Source organism: Mauremys reevesii, linkage group 2, assembly GCF_016161935.1.
Source record: "Mauremys reevesii isolate NIE-2019 linkage group 2, ASM1616193v1, whole genome shotgun sequence".
Taxonomy (NCBI): Eukaryota; Metazoa; Chordata; order Testudines; family Geoemydidae; genus Mauremys; species Mauremys reevesii.
In genome coordinates, this window is record NC_052624.1 from 126,917,006 (window position 1) to 126,935,773 (window position 18,768).

The 18,768-nt window shown below is 39.7% G+C and overlaps 1 protein-coding gene across 1 annotated transcript in view; it reads left to right on the forward strand.

Moving 5' to 3' along the window:
* Positions 1–18,768, forward strand: part of ADCY2 (adenylate cyclase 2) — a 416,016-nt gene that overhangs the window by 271,165 nt on the left and 126,083 nt on the right. Inside the window, exons 5-7 of the mRNA XM_039523887.1 lie at positions 4,107–4,255; positions 5,715–5,826; positions 11,055–11,182. Coding sequence (XP_039379821.1) covers positions 4,107–4,255; positions 5,715–5,826; positions 11,055–11,182 — 389 coding nt within the window. The remainder of the gene's footprint in view (positions 1–4,106; positions 4,256–5,714; positions 5,827–11,054; positions 11,183–18,768) is intronic.

An 18,768-nucleotide genomic window follows, 5' to 3' on the forward strand; every position in this document is an offset into this window, starting at 1 on the left:
TGGGTCCTGGCCACCGGTCCGAGGGGCTCTGCATTTTAATTTAATTTTAAATGAAGCTTCTTAAACATTTTAAAAACCTTATTCACTTTACATACAACAATAGTTTAGTTATATAATATAGACTTATAGAAAGAGACCTTCTTAAAACTTTAAAATGTATTATTGGCACACAAAATCTTAAAATCGAGTGAATAAATGAAGACTCAGCACAGCACTTCTGAAAGGTTGCCAACCCCTGTTCTAGACCACCTGCTTGTTAAAAAGTGTCAAACTTGGGGCCTACAGGGATGAGCATATCTCTGAATAAAACATTCAGGTATTAAGTAAAACAAGCGACAGATATACCTTTGCTTATGACATTTTCCTCATGACACTTCCTGCTATGCATCTGATATGTAGCAATATGTACATCGAAACTAACAGCAACAAAATAATATGATAAAAATTACATACCTCAAAAGAAAAACTGATTTATGCCAAAACCAAAGTGATCAGTTTTGGTGCAAATTAATATAGAACCTGAGTCTGCACCCTTTGAAATCAGTGGGAGTTTTCTGTTGACGTCAGTAGGTGCAGGATTAGTCTCATGGTGATTCAATTTCATGAGCACTTCCCTTCACAGTTGTCTACTCTGAGTAGAAAGGCAAACTACGTGAAGGTTTTTCTGTTTCATCGATGCATGTCTGCTACTGTGAACCATTATATTGTCACACAAAGATGATCACAGAGAAGTACATGTCTAAAGAAGAAATCATGATTGAAGTAAAAAGTTGCGGATGTGCTGGAGGTATCCATATTTCCTGGTGTTGATATTTAGCACCCTGAATCCTGGTCAGGGCTGCCTCCGCTCCCACCTTCTACCCCACCTCTTGCCCAGCCAGTCCCAGTCTACCCCCTACCCCAATTCTTTGTTTGATCTCAGTTTTCCCCCATTTCCCTCCCTTGCTCCCAATCCAAGACTCCTTGCCCAGCCAGTCCCAGCATCCCCCCACAACAACTCTCCATACCAGTTTATCTCCTCTACAATGCCAGAGTACTGTGAGGGGGAGTATTAAGAGCACAGGAGAGATTTTCAGTTCCAGTGCCCAGACCTGGACCTGCCCTAGCCTGCAGGAGCCCAGCACTGCAATTGCTAATCCTGAGGGAATTCTGTGCCACTCTGTGCATGCATAATTAATGCATATTTTTAATTTTTTTGCACAGAAAAAAGCTTCTGCTGGAAAGTTGTTGCAGTTCTGCCTTTTGCCCACCGAGGTTGATGTAGTGGTAGAACAGAGCAGCGGCTCCCAGCCAGCTAGGGAAAAGAAAGAGCCTGCTTTCTTCACAGCACCTGTCAGGCTAGGTCAGGAGACAGGGGCTGTGGGGAGAAAGACAGTGTGGGGCTGCTGGGGGGGTCATACAGGGGCTCATAAGGGCTAGTGGGGGAGGACAGACTGGGGCAGGGGCTGAATGGGAGTGGAGGTGCAGAGCCACAGAGGGGAGAGAGGGGCAGGGTCATTGGGACAAGAGGTGACTGAGTGGGGGCACAGAGACACATGGGGACAGGGGGGTGCAAGGACACATGGGGATGTGGGAGTGGGTTTCTGAGTGGGGGTGGAGGGACACAGGGGAAGTGCAGGGACACATAGGGAAAGGGGAAGATGTGCCTGACTGAATGGGAGAGGCTAGGGGTCAGCCAGGGTCTGCATGTGTGAAGCTTTCTAACAATCCCTTCCTTGACACCCCCTCACCCCCAAAAAACCACTGTTCCATAATTTTCCCAACCATATCTAACAACCCACCAAGTTCACACCAAGGCTCCTTCCCAGTAATTACTTCCCTCTCCCTCAGCATCTTCATTACCCCTAAGTCCCCCCAAGCCTTTGCACTGCTTCTGAGGGGTGTGGGAAATACGATTCTGTATTGTAATTTAAAGGAATTATTACTCAGAGTTCTGTATTAATATGTCTAGGTAAGGAATCTATTTATAAAAAAACATTTCCTGAATCTTTTTTTGTTGTCCATATTGTACAGACATACTTGCTGACAGGTATTTTGAAATAAACGACCAAAAATAATTGAAACTGCTGTGATTATATTGTGTTATTTTGACAAATAAAATATGCAGAATTTGAAAATATTTTGCGCAGAATTTTTATTTTTTTGTTGCAGAATTTTTAAGTTTTTGCACAGAATTATCTACAGAGTAAATTGCATTGAAAATCCTGCTCAGTCCCAGGCTCCAGCATGCTCAGTTTGGAGGAAATATTCAGAAAATTTAGATGCAAAGTCCTAGCTAGTCTCTACTGAGTATGTGTGAATTGCAATTTTTCAAAGGCTTATAATTTGGCCTAATTTGAGGTGGATTTTCATGAGGACAACAAAAGTCACATCTCTGATAATGTAGGTCATCTACACTAACTCCTCACTTTAAGTCGTCCCAGTTAACGTTGTTTCATTGTTACATTGCTGATCAATTAGGGAACATGCTCATTTAAAGTTGTGCAATGCTCCCTTCTAATGCCATTTAGCAGCCGCCTGCTTTGTCCACTGCTTGCAGGAAGAGCAGCCCAGTGGAGCTAGCTGGGAGGGGGGGGTGGAACCAGGGTGGACCGACAGCCCCCCTATCAGCTCCCCGCTCCCCTAAGTTCCCTATGCAGCAACTGCCCAGCAGGCTAGCAATTGCAGTTGTCCCTCCTGCCACTGCCATGTGCTGCTCCTGCCCTCTGCCTTGTAGCTGCTCCCTGAGACGCCTGCTTGCTGTGGAGTGTGGGGGGAGGAAGAAGGGGGCTAATGTCAGCGTGTCCACCTCCCCCCGCTCCTGCACCCCGCTTACCCCATCTTCCATAGAGCAGGGGGGACACACAACAGAGGGAGCTTCCAGGCAGCAGCAGCTGCATCTGTGGTCTGGTCTCAGCTTGCTGATCTAATGAACAAGGCAGTGTACTTCTGACCCCACTCTTCATACTTAAAGGGGAAATGTGCATCCCTCTCTCTCTCACACACACACAGGGTGTGTGTCTCTGTCTCTGTCTGCCCTCCCTCCTTTCCTGCTGCCTTGTACAGTCGAGTTTGAGAGTTAACCCTTGAGGGCTCAGCCAATTGCTAGTTTATCATTTAGCAGTAAGGCATTCCCTGGAAATATCCCACCTTCTGACTCCTCCACCTCAACCAAGCTTCAAATCATCATCACTGTGTACCAGTATTAAATTGTTTATTTAAAACTTATACTGTGTGTGTGTGTGTGTGTGTGTGTGTGTATACACATATATATATATTAGTCTTTTGTCTGGTGAAAAAACTTTCCCTGGAACCTAACCCCCTCATTTACATTAATTCTTATGGGGAAATTGGATTCACTTGACATCGTTTTCCTTAAAGTCACATTTTTCAGGATCTTAAGTACAGCGTTAAATGAGGAGTTACTGTACTTGCCAAATTTCTTGTCCCCGCTCCAAAATATAGAGGTCACAACTTTTTTTTTTTAACAGGGACAAAACAATGTATTTTTCTATAAACTTGTTCTTCAAAACAGCCAAACCATTTTGGCTGAAATCACTTCCCCCAACCCTCCCCCCCACCCCCAACAAAAAATCAACCAAAGGCGACAACTGTCATGCAAAATTTCAGCCCAAATGGTTAAAGTTTTGGCAAAATTATAAGCAATTGAAAACAGGGTCATATAATAGGAAGTGTTCGGCAACAGCATTGCATTTGACTAAAGCCCTCTTTGCTAAATTGTCATTCCAAAGCTATTTCTTTTTTCTTTTCTTTTTTTGGTCTATATATCCTATGGCCTTTGTCTCTGGATATCCTGTAATCCATCTAGATATTAAATAAATCACTGGAAGTGTAATGCTCCTCACATTTGGTTAATAATTGTTCTGATTAACCCTAAGTCTTCAATAATTTTGACATTATTTGGATATATGTGTGTGTTCCTCCATCATGTATTTCAAGTGGCTAATAACCTTTGTAGCCCATCCTAAACAAGCACACACACGTCACATCATTATTCAAAGCTTATTCACAGTAGTGAACGTGTAACAGAGTTTTGCTTTTCACACTGTTCCAGTTTTGTATATAAAAATACTGGACCTTTTAAAAACATTTTTTTTTAACTCCAGGAACGTCTTCTCCTTTCTTTACTGCCTGCTCACATTGCCATGGAAATGAAAGCTGAGATTATTCAGAGGTTACAAGGCCCCAGAGCAGGCCAGCTGGAAAATACGAACAACTTTCACAATTTATATGTCAAGAGGCACACCAATGTGAGGTATTGTACTTTACTATCATCTATAAACCAGGTCAGCAAAGCATTGGGGACGGGGTGGGGGGGTGCACGAGTGTGTATGGAAGGCGGTTTTACCATGCTTTTTAACCATTTAAGTTCTGGTACAAAAATATTGTATTGGATCAAATTTGATCAAACGCTTAACAACAGATTCCTTGTTGCAGCCAAGCATAGCTATTTTTGGAATCAACTCAGAGAACTTTATAGAAGTCATCCTCTGATTTACATTAGAATGGGCTTCCTCATTGATCCTGATGTCTTTGTAAAGTTTCCTAATCTGTAGTCTTTCAAGTTGAAGGGCCAAATTCTGTGTGAAGTTACTCTGAATGTTCAGTTATGTCAGTTAGAACATAATTCAATTAAGGCTTTTAGCAGAGCATAAATAGAAATGGCTTTAACATAGACTGAGTGCTTGAGGACATATTTACAGATTCTGCTACAAAATCTGATGATTTATCAAACTCAGCATTTCTAGAATTTAGGGGGGAAAAAGTTGTCTCATAACCCTTGTGTCAAATTAAAGGGATTGTACTATTGCTTCCATTTCTGGAGATAGAAAACAATAACACAAAGAACTGGGTGAATAAAAGAAATCAGGTCACTTATTTAGATACCTGAATGTGAATTTTGGAGCCTGACTTTAGACTTCTATTTGTGAAAATGTTAATTTATATGATATTCTCATCTTCTTAGCAATTTGCTGAAAGGGTAAGATAAGATTAGATAATGTCTGTTTTTTTTTATCTTGGATTGCTTATAAGAAATAGGTCATAAACACGTGATACATATCTAAAACCTATAGCATTCAATAAGCATGAAATCAATTAGATTTATATGAAGTGATAGGTTTCTATTGAAATTACTCTAAAATATCCTTTCTCTTTAACCATCCTATAGGTCCTCAGTTTTTAAGAGCTAATACAAAAGTCATAACTCAAAAGGAGGAAGGGCTGAGTTAACCTTGTCAGAATTCAAATCTCTGAGTTAACATAAATCTACCCAGCTAACTTCAGAGAAAATGACCCTTTTTGTTCATTATAGTAGTTTTACAGATTATATAATGAGAAACCTGAAATATATTTGAAATTAAAGTTTTAATAATTAGTTCTAAACCTGCTGCTGGAAAGATCTGGATCCTCTAATTAGACACAACAAAGTATGCCCATGAAAGGAGCATAGTATGAACTAAGGAATAATTCTGTGAAGAATGTGTGATTATGTCTCAGTGCAACGGCATGTCATTGCTTTGTCACACAAAGTTGAAAAAAGATTTTTAAGGAGCTGTGAATAGATGGCTGTGAGCAGCACCTTGATTTATGCATATGGGCCTGATTCTGCAATGTGGTGAGCACTTATTTTTGTTTTTTGCTTAGGGGTAAATACTTCTTTATTCTAAAGCTAGGGAAACTAATAAACAAGTGTGTTTTCCTTTCCTTTGTAGTATTTTGTATGCTGATATTGTAGGATTCACTCGGCTGGCTAGTGACTGCTCACCTGGAGAACTGGTGCACATGCTTAACGAGCTCTTTGGCAAGTTTGATCAAATTGCAAAGGTAATTATCTGCTAGGGCTTTTCTCATTTCTGCTACAGCTGTTTATTATTACTGTGCAATGCTTTCCTCATGGGAACTCTACACTCTTTCCTCTTGGCAAGGGCACAGTCTTCTGGGAAGCAATGCTCAGGCTTTAAGCAGGAGAGTGTACTGAAACCATGTGGAGATTCTCCAGGAGGATAAATCTTGTTCCAATATGGAGACTGTTCAGTGCTTCAACTTATGGAGTTCAGGGGCTAGTGTCCTCTGAAATGTTACAGAGAAATCCAGTGTAGCCCTCTTGCACTAATGAGAACAATGTTTCTTCTTTGAGTGATTGTGTAGTGCACATCAGTTTGTGCATGTGCCCATGCACTGGACAGTTTTTCTTTAGCAGTGTCTGTGTGGTTTGCACATGCGTCTCCACTTTCCTTATGCTTTGTAATGAGGGAATAAATGAGGCTGCTGGACCACCACCATTTTAGTTCCTCATTAGGCCTCATGGACTAGAATGCAGCTTCAGTCTATGTGCCGACTTCTACTTCATAAAGAGTTTATAAATGTTTATAGTGTTTATAGTTTCTTATTTCGTTTTTAGTATAGTTAGTTAGGAATTAGTTTAACAGGGGTCTCGTTCCTTTCCACTGTAGTATCTGCAGGTTGTTCCCCAGTAAAAACTAAGCCACCTAGGGAGTAGGGCATGAAGGTGGGGGTAACCTATGACTGAGGAGACCCACCTCTAAGTCAGCCTGAAGAAGGTAGGAATGCTTCTACTGTCCTGTGCTGCTCTAAGATCTCTGTGCTCTCCACACCCACCTCTGACTATGAGAGATTGGAGAGCAAAGACAGGGCAGAAATGGAGAAGGGAGATATGAGTGATCGCATAAGGACAAGAGGGAAGGTTCCCCATCCAAGCCCTCTGAAAAGAGGCAGAAGTTGTTTTAATTGGAACTTTGAGAGCTGCACACCAACTGTCCCTCTGAAGCTGCACAAATCCTCTGTTTTTTCTTCTCCCTTTAAAGGCTTACTTTCCAACTACCTATCTGCCTAGACAGAAATCATGCCCAACAGATGGGTACAAGAGGTCATCTTCTCAGGTACACCATCCAGTTCTCTTCTCTCTACAGCCCCCACCTACTTCTCCCTTCTCTTTTGGGGACCCCACTCATGAGATCATTCTTCTGCAGGAGGCAGACTTGATCCTTGAGCGGAGGGCAATAGAACTAGTATCTGCTACAGAAAGGAGTTCTATTTGAGGTAATTTCTCATCCATGTGAAGACATGGGGATAAAGACCAACTCTGGACTTGAGAGAACTGAACAAGTGCATCTGCTGCCTAAAGTTCATAATGATGACCCTGTTCTCTATTATCCTGTTGCTGTAAATATAATGTAAAGTCCATTTATTCATGTCTGAATACTAGAGACATAACAGAATTTTTTGAAGCATTCTTGATTCATTGCTAACATCACACACTCAGCAGCTGACCTCCCAGTGGTCTGCCACACTCCATTTATCCATCTCCTTATTGGTCATCTCCTACTATGATGACCTGCTACTATTCCTTCCATGATAACTTTCTTGAGATTATTTCCATCCTTACCCCCGTAACTACGTAAGTTTGCACCTGTAGATTTCCAAGAGTAAGTCCGCTTCTCTCCAATAATATTTCTAACTTAAGCATTCATCTTTTCCATCCAGGAGATAACACAGGAGTCTTTGACAGCACCACATTTTAGAGACTTAAATTTTCCTCTTGTCAGCAACATTAGTTTCCCAGGATTTTGTATATGTATGTTGCTGTGGAAAAAAATGAAGCTTTCCACCAGTCAAACCTTCATACATTTCAAGATGCCACAGGTTTTCCACCCTTTTGAAAGAGTCTATGGCTGAGCAAGCCATCCCCAGTTTTTTTCAGTCTTCCTTGGAGCAGCCTCATTGGTTAGATATAAGTGATGCCAGATAATAAAATTAATCTACTTTGGCAGCTTTGAGCATGATAGTTTTCATTTTATACCAAAATTCATTTGGATTTTTCTCTTCTTTCACCTTTTGCAGTTCCTCAAAACCATTCTCGGCAGAAGTCATGTAATTTTTGTTAATTCTGGTCAAGTCCAGATGCAGTGGTCCTGCTGAACATCTTACCTTTTTAAGTTTTAAGTTTATTTTTGAAGCTAATATTTAATGTATTGTTATTTGGTTCTTTATCATGCCATTGGGTGACCTCCAGGTATAGAAACATGTAGAATGTTGGGTGAAGATAGTGTTTGTAATGACCAGATGATAAGAGCAGCAAAATTCAAGTAAATGCCTTTTTCTCCCATTTTATAAACCAGGACCATGGTTTCCCATTACTTCTTTATGAGAGCTTTCCACTCCAACTTTTCTGTTCAGATCTCCAGTTAAGAAGGTGATGTCTTTGCTTGGTATTTTAATGAGTGTCACTTCACTCATTGAGAAGTCATTGATCACATCAGCAGATTATCATAGGGGCTAAACTTGTACAGTCATCACATTAACTCACTTTGTTTGAAAGCAAATTTTAATGATTCTGTGTCTGATTGAATTATATCCAAGCATACATTTTGATGTCTTTTTGGATAATATAAATGAAACCCTGTTTTCTCTCACTGTCTTGGATCCTGCATAGTAAACTGTATCTCTATCGATTTTCATTAAATGAAAATCGATGGGGAAATGGTGACATGTATTGTAATGTCAAATATAAATACATGTCATGAACATGAAAATACATGTCATGGACATGTTGCCGCTTCCAGGGAGCCACCTGAGGTAAGCGCCACCCGGAGCCCGCATCCCAAACCTCCTCCAACCTCCCCAACCCCTGTCCCATCCCTGAGCCCCCTCCTGCACCCTGAACCTCTCATTTCTGGCCCCATCCCAGAGCCCAAATCCCCAGCCAGAGCCGTCACCCCCTACCACACTCCAACCTCCTGCCCCAGCCCAATGAAAATGAGTGAGTGAGTGATGGTGGGGGAGAGTGAGCGACAGAGGGAGGGGGATGGAGTGAGTGGGGACAAAGCCTCAGAGAAGAGGTCAGGCCTTGGGGAAGGGGTGAGACAGGGGGCAGGGCAAGAGTGTTCGGTTTGGCAACCATACTGAGAGCTAGTGTTAGAGAAGGAACTAAGATGGTGACAGTCTGGCAGTCCTCTTTATTCCCGTGGTGCAGAGCATGAGGAGAGAGGAGGGCGCTTACACAGACTGCATAGCTGCTGCTAAAGAAAAATTATCTGGTGTTCAGCTTATGGAGCACATGTGCAACTTGAAGTGCAGTACTCATAGTGAAAACATATTTTAAAAGACTTGGGTTACTACAAGGTGAATAAGCCATCCTTACAATCTAAGGACCCACTAAAGCACACGCAAGTGGACAATAAAAACTGAATGTTGACAGTCCTCCCAGAATAGTTTTATTTAAATTAACAAGGAGTAAAAAACTGAAAGTAGAAAACTGAAAAATATGATCAAATAACTATTGTAAATTAACTAATAGTACAAAACACTGCAAGCCCACCTTACTTCCAAATACCCACACTGAATGAATCCCCCTTACACAGACTAGTTCCCAGTGTTGTAGAGTAGAGGATCATTCTTTTGTGTGTTTGCACAGCACCTAGCATAGCAGGGCCTGAATCCATGCTTTGGCCACTAGGCACTATGGCAATACACATACACATGTCCTAACGCAGATACCAAACACTTAGTTACAAAAACCTCCGTTTTAGGCCAGCTTGTAGATGGGAGGGCCTGGAGCTGTGGGTGAGAGGTTCCAGTGACTGGGGAGAGGGTGCACAATCAGCAATAATATGAAGTGAAGAGCTATCAGGATCTAATGTACCTCCTATGTAAGAATGAGATGCTAAATCATGTCATGAGGTTTCACAGATCTGCTTACTGTTTCCATCCTCTTTGCTAGGGGAAGGAATTCAGATGCTTCCGAAAAGAGCAAAATCATAAGGACATAAGAACGGCCATACTGGGTCAGACCAAGGGTCCATCCAGACCAGCATCCAGTCTGCTGACAGTGGCCAATGCCAGGTGCCCCAGAGGGAGTGAACCTAACGGGCAATGATCAAGTGATCTCTCTCCTGCCATCCATCTAGATCCTCTGACAAACAGAGGCTAGGGACACCATTCCTTATCCATCCTGGCTAATAGCCATTAATGGACTTAACCTCCATGAATTTATCTAGTTCTCTTTTAAACCCTGTTATAATCCTAGCCTTCACAACCTCCTCAGGCAAGGAGTTCCACAAGTTTACTGTGCACTGTGTGAAGAAGAACTTCCTTTTATTTGTTTTAAACCTGCTGCCCATTAATTTCATTTGGTGATCCCTAGTTCTTATATTATGGGAACAAGTAAATAATTTTTCTCTTATTCACATCTCTCCTTCTAAGGGTTTCTCCTGTCTTGGTCTATGGCCTGACATTTTTTCAATAGTAGCTTCAGCTCTCCCAACAAATTATTTGAGAGACTTGATGATAAAAGAGCAAAAATGACTCATTCAGTCAAAGTATCATTGAGTTACCATATTATCATGATTTCTGCTAAAAAAAATGGAATGGGAATGATGAGGATTTTCCCTTCATTTTATTCATATTATTTATTTTATTTTACTTGTATAGATGTTCAGAACTGACTGGACTCTCGTGAAGTATGTAAAAGTGCCTTACTAATATGGCAGACTATTTTCTGACTGGATGAATCTTAATGCTGTCAAGTATTGATAGAAAGACTCTTTATATTGCCTTAAAGGAGTTCAGAGGTGTAGGAATATAATTTTGATTGTTAAACCAAGGAAGCATTTAGAAACATTTCCACAGGGTCTCGAATATAGAAGACCATATTTCTTGGGTTTCTAATTACAGACATGTCCCTGAAAGGTTGCTCTAATTTGATTGTGGACATTTATTTTTTTAATTTAAATTTATAAATCTCAGTAGCCAAGTAATACTATATACACATGTTATAGGTTATGCCCTTTTCTGGTTTCATGTGTGAAGGAAAGTGGGTGAGAGAGACTAAGTTGCACATTATTCTCTAACAGCCCTTTTTAACCTACTCAGTGAGATCCTGTTCTTCCTTAACAAGATTGCTCCATTATAGTTACCGGTATATCATTAGATGTAACAGATAGCATGATATAACATAAATCCAGGCACTAGTCATTTTGTTTATGTAATTTGTCATGTGACTATCTTCTCATTGATTTTGCTTTTTCCTTCAGGAAAATGAATGTATGAGAATTAAAATCTTAGGTGATTGCTACTACTGTGTGTCTGGACTACCTATATCTCTTCAAAATCATGCCAAGAACTGTGTGAAAATGGGATTGGACATGTGTGAAGCCATAAAGTAAGTGCAGTGATTTTGTAACTGGACGATATTTTTCTGTCAACAGTAAAAATGTCATTCGTTTCCATCTGCAGTTCTGCTTTTGGTTTATATATTTCAGTAGCTTTGTGTTCATGTTTCAAGTCCAGATCTAAAATGGCACTCTTGACTCTGTCTGCAGCAGTCGAAGGTTATTGAAATAAGTTGTGTCAAGCTAAGGTTATGGTTCCATCATTGTATAAAGTATTAGTTAGACCACATTTGGATACAGTGTATTGTTTGGGCCACCTTTTTGAAGGAATGATTTAGTTATTTGGCCAATAACAAAGATGGTGATGAGAATGAAGGGGATTACAAATGAGGACAGATGGATTATGACAAATCCAGTGAGACAATACACAAGGTTCGTTTAGTCCAGCTTCATGGTAGGCAGGCTTTTTAAATTATTATTACTGATAATAATTAAATTCTTGTTATCAGCAATTTCTGTTAAATGTTTCTGTTATTAGTTATTCACAATTAAGCTTTTCAGGGCTGGTTAAAACAAACAAAGGATTCCCATGGTTAGAGTTTTAAACTAAGGGCCAGATTCACAGATGCACTCCAATGGCTTCCGCACTGCTCCAGCAATTCAAAACAGCTGTAAACACACCCAAACTGGCAGTTATACTAGGTTTATATCAGCTTTACTTAAACAAAATGCTCAGGTGGTATTAGTGAATCTGGTCTACATGAGATTGCCAGTCCAGTAGCAAGGATTTTTAGTAAATCTGTCAATTTGTGTATGACTGGAGAATAGGTAAATCATACCTATATGTAAGAAAGAGGAAAAAGCTTTAGAACACATTCTGAAGAAACTAGTAGTTAAAGTAATGGATGTAAACTGTAAAGGGTATGTATCACAACATGGATTTACCACAGGTCATCCCAGACTAACCTAATATTTTTTTTCTTTGGGAAAATATCTGATTTTTTACATAAGGAAAGTGTAATAGATCTAATATATTTGGGCAACAGTAAAACATTTGATAGTTAAATTAGAGAAGATGGAGATTAGTGCAAGAATTATAAGGTTGCTAAGGAAGCGGCTAAAAAGGAGATGACAACAAGTTGTGTGAAAAGGAGAATTGTCACAGGCTGGAGAGAGGTTACTAGTGAAGTTCCTTGAGGATTGCTCTTGGGACAAATCTTCATTAACCTTTTTTTTAATGACCTTGGCACAAAAAATAGGAGTATGCTAATGAAATCTGATGATGACACAAAGTTGAAAGACATTAGGGCAGTGGGAGATCGGAATATTATGCAGGAAGAATTGTATGATCTTGAGGAATGGAGTAATAGAAATGGGATAAAATGTAATAGTAAAAAGTGCAAAGTCATGCACTTAGGGACCAATAAGAATTTCTTGTATAAGCAGGGGGTTCATCATTGGAAAGTGACAGACAAGGAGAGAGGCCTAGGTGTGTTGGTAGATAACAGGCAGACGATGACCCACCAGTGTGACTGCTAATGTGAAAAATGCAAATGTGATCCTAGAATGTAATAGGCAAGTTATTTCCAGGAGAAATAGGGAAGTAGTTTAATTCTGGTTGTTGGGGTTGGTGTGAGGGTGGCTGCATGGTGTTGATTGCCTGTGACTAGATGATCTAGTAGTCCCTTCTGGCCTTAAACTCTGTAACTGTGAATTCCAAAGTCTTTCTTTGGACTAGTACCACAGCTTTTGTTTTTTTATTCTGAACTGGTTGAGCTATTCTGTCTTGGATGGAAATGACTTTCCTGGGCTTGGAGAGTCTGGGGTTATGACAGCATCTAATGAGGAGATAGGTCTACCGGCTCATAGGTTAAGGTCTCAGTAGCCAGAATTGAGTCTGGAAAAGGGTACTTCTCCTGTAACGGATAGATGAGAAATGAAAGCTGTGTGTCTTTAACAGACCACTCCTTTAGTTGAATGTATGTTACGCACGAAAGAGTCTGTGTTAAGAAAATTTCTTTTAATACAATTCAGTTAAGAAAATAAGTGCTAGCTGTTGATATGATTGTTGCTTTAGTTTTCTTAGATGTAGTTATTTGGTAGGTATGGTGAGGATTTGTAAAAAATCTGGTTCATTTTTACTCTTTTTATTATTATTATTTACTCTGTAAGTATTTAGGCTAGGATTTTCAAAAGAGTCTTGTGCACCTAATTCCTGTAGGCTCCATTGAAAAATCAAGCCTTAGACTTGTAGATACCCTGAATAATATCTTTCTCTCTTCTTTTAATACGTGGTTGCACCGTTTATTCTCTGAAAGAATAATTAGAACTGGGAATAGGGGAATCTAAATGTAAAGTGATTGAAATCTCAGAGAGATTACACTTAGACCTGAGAATTTTATACAAGAAAAATAAGGATCAGGGTGGAGTGATATAAATTAAAGTGATTTAAATCAGCAAGCAGGAAACCTTGATTTAAATAATCAGTTTTAATTGTGTTTTGCGTTTGTACTTTTTAGTTATTTTCCTAAAGAAAGGTTGAGTCTCGTTAGCTAGTAACCAGGAAAACATACTATTTGCAACTAAATATAATAGGGCTGTCAATTGCTTAAAAATTAATTTTGATTAATCATGCGATTAAAAGATTAATTGTGATTAATTGCATGATTAATCGCACTGTTAAAAAATAATAGAATAGCATTTATTTAAATATTTTTGGATGTTTCCACATTTTCAAAAAATTGATTTCAATTACAACACAGAATACCAACTGTACAGTGCTCACTTTATATTTATTTTCATTACAAATATTTGCACTGTAAAAAACAAAAGAAAAAGTATTTTTCAATTCATCTAATACAAGTACTGCAGTGTAATCTCTTTATCATAAAAGTTAAACTTACAAATTTAGAATTATGTACAAAAAGAACTGCATTCAAAATTAAAACAATGTAAAACCTTAGAGCCTAAAAGTCCAATCAGTCCTATTTCTTGTTCAGCCAATTGCTCAGACAGACAAGTTTGTTTACATTTGCAGGAGATAATGCTGCCTGCTTCTTCTTCACAGCGTTACGTGAAAGTGAGTACAGGCGTTCACATGGCACTGTTGCAGTCAGCATCGCAAGATATTTCACATGCCAGATGTGCTAAAGATTCCTATGTCCCTTCGTGCTTCATCCACCATTCCAGAAGACATGCATCCATGCTGATGACAGTTCCTGCTCAATAACAATTCAAAGCAGTGCAGATTGCTGCATGTTCATTTTCATAATCTGAGTCATATGCCACCAGCCAAAAGTTGATTTTCTTTTCTGTGGTTCGGATTCTGTTTTTTCTGCATCAAAGTGTTGTTCTTTTAAGACCTCTGAAAGCATGCTCTACACCTTATCCCTCTCAGATTTTGGACGGCACTTCAGATTTTTAAACCTTGGGTCAAGTGCTGTAGCTATCTTTAGAAATCTCATATTGGTACCGTCTTTTAATTTTGTCAAATTTGCAGCGAGAGTGTTCTTAAAATGAACAATATTTGCTGAGTCATCATCTGAGACTATAACATGAAATATATGGGAGAATGGGGGTAAAACAGAGCCAGAGACATACAATTCTCCCCCAAGTGGTTCAGTCACAAATTTAATTAATGCATTTTTTTAATGAGTATCATCAGCACGGAAGCATGTCTGGCTAGATGGTCGGGCTCAACGGGTAGTGATCAATGGTTCCATGTCTAGTTGGCAGCCGGTATCTTGTGGAGTGCCCCAAGGGTCGGTGCTGGGGCCGGTTTTGTTCAATATCTTCATTAACGATCTGGAGGATGGTGTGGACTGCACCCTTAGCAAGTTTGCAGATGACACTAAACTGGGAGGAGTGGTTGATATGCTGGAGGGTAGGGATAGGATACAGAGGGACCTAGACAAATTAGAGGATTGGGCCAAAAGAAATATGATGAGGTTCAACAAGGACAAGTGCAGAGTCCTGCATTTAGGACGGAAGAATCCCATGCACTGTTACAGACTAGGGACCGAATGGCTGGGCAGCAGTTCTGCAGAAAGGGACCTAGGGGTTATGGTGGACGAAAAGCTGAATATGAGTCAACAGTGTGCCCTTGTTGCCAAGAAGGCTAATGGCATTTTGGGTTGTATAAGTGGGGACATTTCCAGCAGATTGAGGGATGTGATCATTCCCCTCTATTCAGCACTGGTGAGGCCTCATTTGGAGTACTGTGTCCAGTTTTGGGCCCCACACTACAAGAAGGATGTGGATAAATTGGAGAGAGTCCAGCGGAGGGCAACAAAAATGATTAGGGGGCTGGAGCACATGACTTACGAGGAGAGGCTGAGGGAACTGAGATTGTTTAGCCTGCAGAAGAGAAGATTGAGGGGGGATTTGATAGCTGCTTTCAACTACCTGAAAGGGGTTTCCAAAGAGGATGGATCTAGACTGTTCTCAATGGTAGAAGATGACAGAACAAGGAGTAATGGTCTCAAGTTGCAGAGAGGGAGGTTTAGGTTGGACATTAGGAAAAACTTTTTCACTCAGAGAGTGGTGAAGCACTGGAATGGGTTACCTAGGGAGGTGGTGGAATCTCCTTCCTTAGAGGTTTTTAAGGTCAGGCTTGACAAAGCCCTGGCTGGGATGATTTAGTTGGGTTTGGTCCTGCTTTGAGCGGGGGGTTGGACTAGATGACCTCCTGAGGTCCCTTCCAACCCTGAGATTCTATGATTCTATGATTCTTCTGGAATGGTGGCCGAAGCATGGATGGGCATATGAATGTTTAGCATTTCTGGCACATAAATACCCTGCAATGCCGACTACAAAAGTCCCATGCGAACGCCTGTTCTCACTTTCTGGTGACATTGTAAATAAGAAGTGGGCAGCATTATCTCCTGTAAATGTGAACAAACTTGTTTCTCTTAGTGATTGGCTGAAGAAGAAGTAGGACTGAGTGGACTTGTGGACTCTAAAGTTTTGCATTGTTTTGTTTTTGAGTGCAGTTATGTAACAAAAAATGTACATTTGTAAGTTGCATTTGCATGATAAAGAGATTTCACTACCGTACTTGTATGAGGCGAACCGAAAAATACTATTTCTTTTGTTTATCATTTTACAGTGCAAATATTTGTAATAAAAAATAATAATAAAGTGAGCCATGTACACTTTGTATTCTGTGTTGTGATTGAAATCAATATATTTGAAAATGTAGAAAAACATCCAAACATATTTAATACATTTCAATTGATATTCTATTGTTTAACAGTGTGATTAAAACTGTGGTGAATCACGATTAATTTTTTAAGTTAATCGCATGAGTTAACTGCGATTAATCGACAGCCTTGAAATATAACTTTTACATTAAATTTGGTGCATCCTTTTCTTTTCTTTCATCCCCCCATCCTCAACCAGAAGGATACAATATGTAACTATACTTACTTTTATTCAGATTCTTAGTTTTTCTAGGTTTTTTATGTTTTGCATTTTAAAACTATCTGATTTATTAATCAAAGGATGTATTATATGTAGTTAATGAACTGAACTAATTGTTTCTGCTCACCATGTCCTTCAGGATTTTACAACTAATAGCTCTGATCTTCTTAGATCTAGTTTTTATTCATAGATTGGAAGAAGAAGAAAACAAGCTTTCCTGCTTTTTCAACTCCCAATTGGTTTCTTTAACTTTGAATGAACTAATCTATGAACTGAACTAGTTGAATAAACTGAAATGAAGAAAATATTTTCTTTCCACCTGCAGAAAAGACTATTATCAAAAGCTGGTTTAGCACGTCAACAAACTCTGGTTCCAGTTACTAAGGGCAGGTCTACACTAAGGGCGGGGGTTACGCAAGTTCAGCTACATGAATAGCGTAGCTGAACTCAAAGTATCCTAGTTCGAACTACTTACCCGTCCAGACGCCGTGGGATCGAAGTCCGTGGCTCCAAGGTCGACTCCGCCACCGCCGTTTGCAGTGGTGGAGTACCGGAGTCGACCGGAGCGTGCGGGGAGTTCGAACTATGTTCGAACTCCGAGAAGTCGAACTCACCACGTTGACCTGGCAGGTAAGTGTAGACTAGCCCTAAGCTAGTGACTTCACCAGTTCTGTGGTTTGAGTTTCTTTAAAAACTTGTCAGCAGATATGTACTGCTTAATCTCTTAGGTAGTTTTTTGTTGGGTTTTTTTGGTTTGTATTTTGTATTTAATGTAAATGATTTTAAGAGATTATAATATATTTAGGCCTTAACATAGGTTATCAATTTCAAATTGAATTATATTTAACTTAAATTTTTCAAAATCAATTAAAAATATTGATTTTTATTGATCCAGGTAAGGATTATTTTTGAAGCTGTGGCAATGGAAAACAGTCAGGAAGATGGTTTAGCCAGCATCTGAGGATTCTCCTGGTGCATTCCTGAGGGAGTGTGGGGTATGATTGGGGTGTTCTTATCTCTGGCTTCCAAAATAACTCTTGGGACAGACAATTTAGAGGATCGGGGAAATGCAAAGATGTCATATCCCCCATCTTTCCTTAGCTTCACTGAGCACGTCTCAGTTACAACGGAGAGTCTTATCTTAAACCTGTTCATTCAGAAACTGAAGCTGGTGCAGAATGTGGCAGCCTATCCATTAAGCAGAGATCTAATTGAACTATTTCAAGGTAGAAACATCAAATAAATGTACAAATTTAAATATTTGTGGAAGTGCTCTACTATTACAACCAAATTCTCAGGGCCCGCTCCAGGTTTTTTGCCGCCCCAAGCAAAAAAAAAGGCTGGAGCGCTGCCCCTTGAAAAGGGCCGCCCCAAGCACATGCTTGGAACACTGGTGCCTAGAGCCAGCCCTGCAAATACTTCAGTTCATGTTAGTCTCTTTCTATGATGTTTTGGGCACTTAAACAACTATTAATGTGTTCTTATACTAATTATGTTCAATAACTCACCACTAGTAATATAGTCCAAATACTGTTTGGCAAGCTTCCAATATGTCACAAAACATTACACCATCTGGATGTCCAGATTTTTTGTAGTGGTCTGTGTGATTTGTTGTAACAGTGAATTGGACTTTGGTTTTAAAGATTACACTGCTTTTTTGTAAGCTTCAGTTTCTAGTTGCAATGTTTCTGCATTCCTTGCATTCAAAGAGTATCTATACATGGTATTAACCACTACCTGGAACTTACCAGGTACACTCTGTCTATGGATTGCACCTGTCATACATAATACTGTTTCTAAAGATTGTGTATACCTGGTCTTAGCTAACCTTCAAGACCTTGCAATAATACTCCCCATAATTCATAGTTACAGGCACCCATGCTTACTGCCATCACAGATGTAACTTAAGTTACTTAGGTATTGATTCTTGAGACAGTAATTCTTTCAATCTATTGGATACCTGTTCTTGTGGTATGCTCCAGTAGAGGTACCTGAGTGGGTAGGTAGATGGATAGAATAGGAAGTGCTCTTGCATATCAGACATTCATTGAAGCGATGTAGCCTTTCTGAAAGGCTGGATTCATATCTTCCTACTTGGTGAATCATATATAATATTATTTTCAGTACTGGAATGGAATCAAGAGGGTGCATTTCCTTAATGTTTTTTTTTTAAATACAAATACAAAAGTGTGTCTTCCCCCTTTACATCACTTTC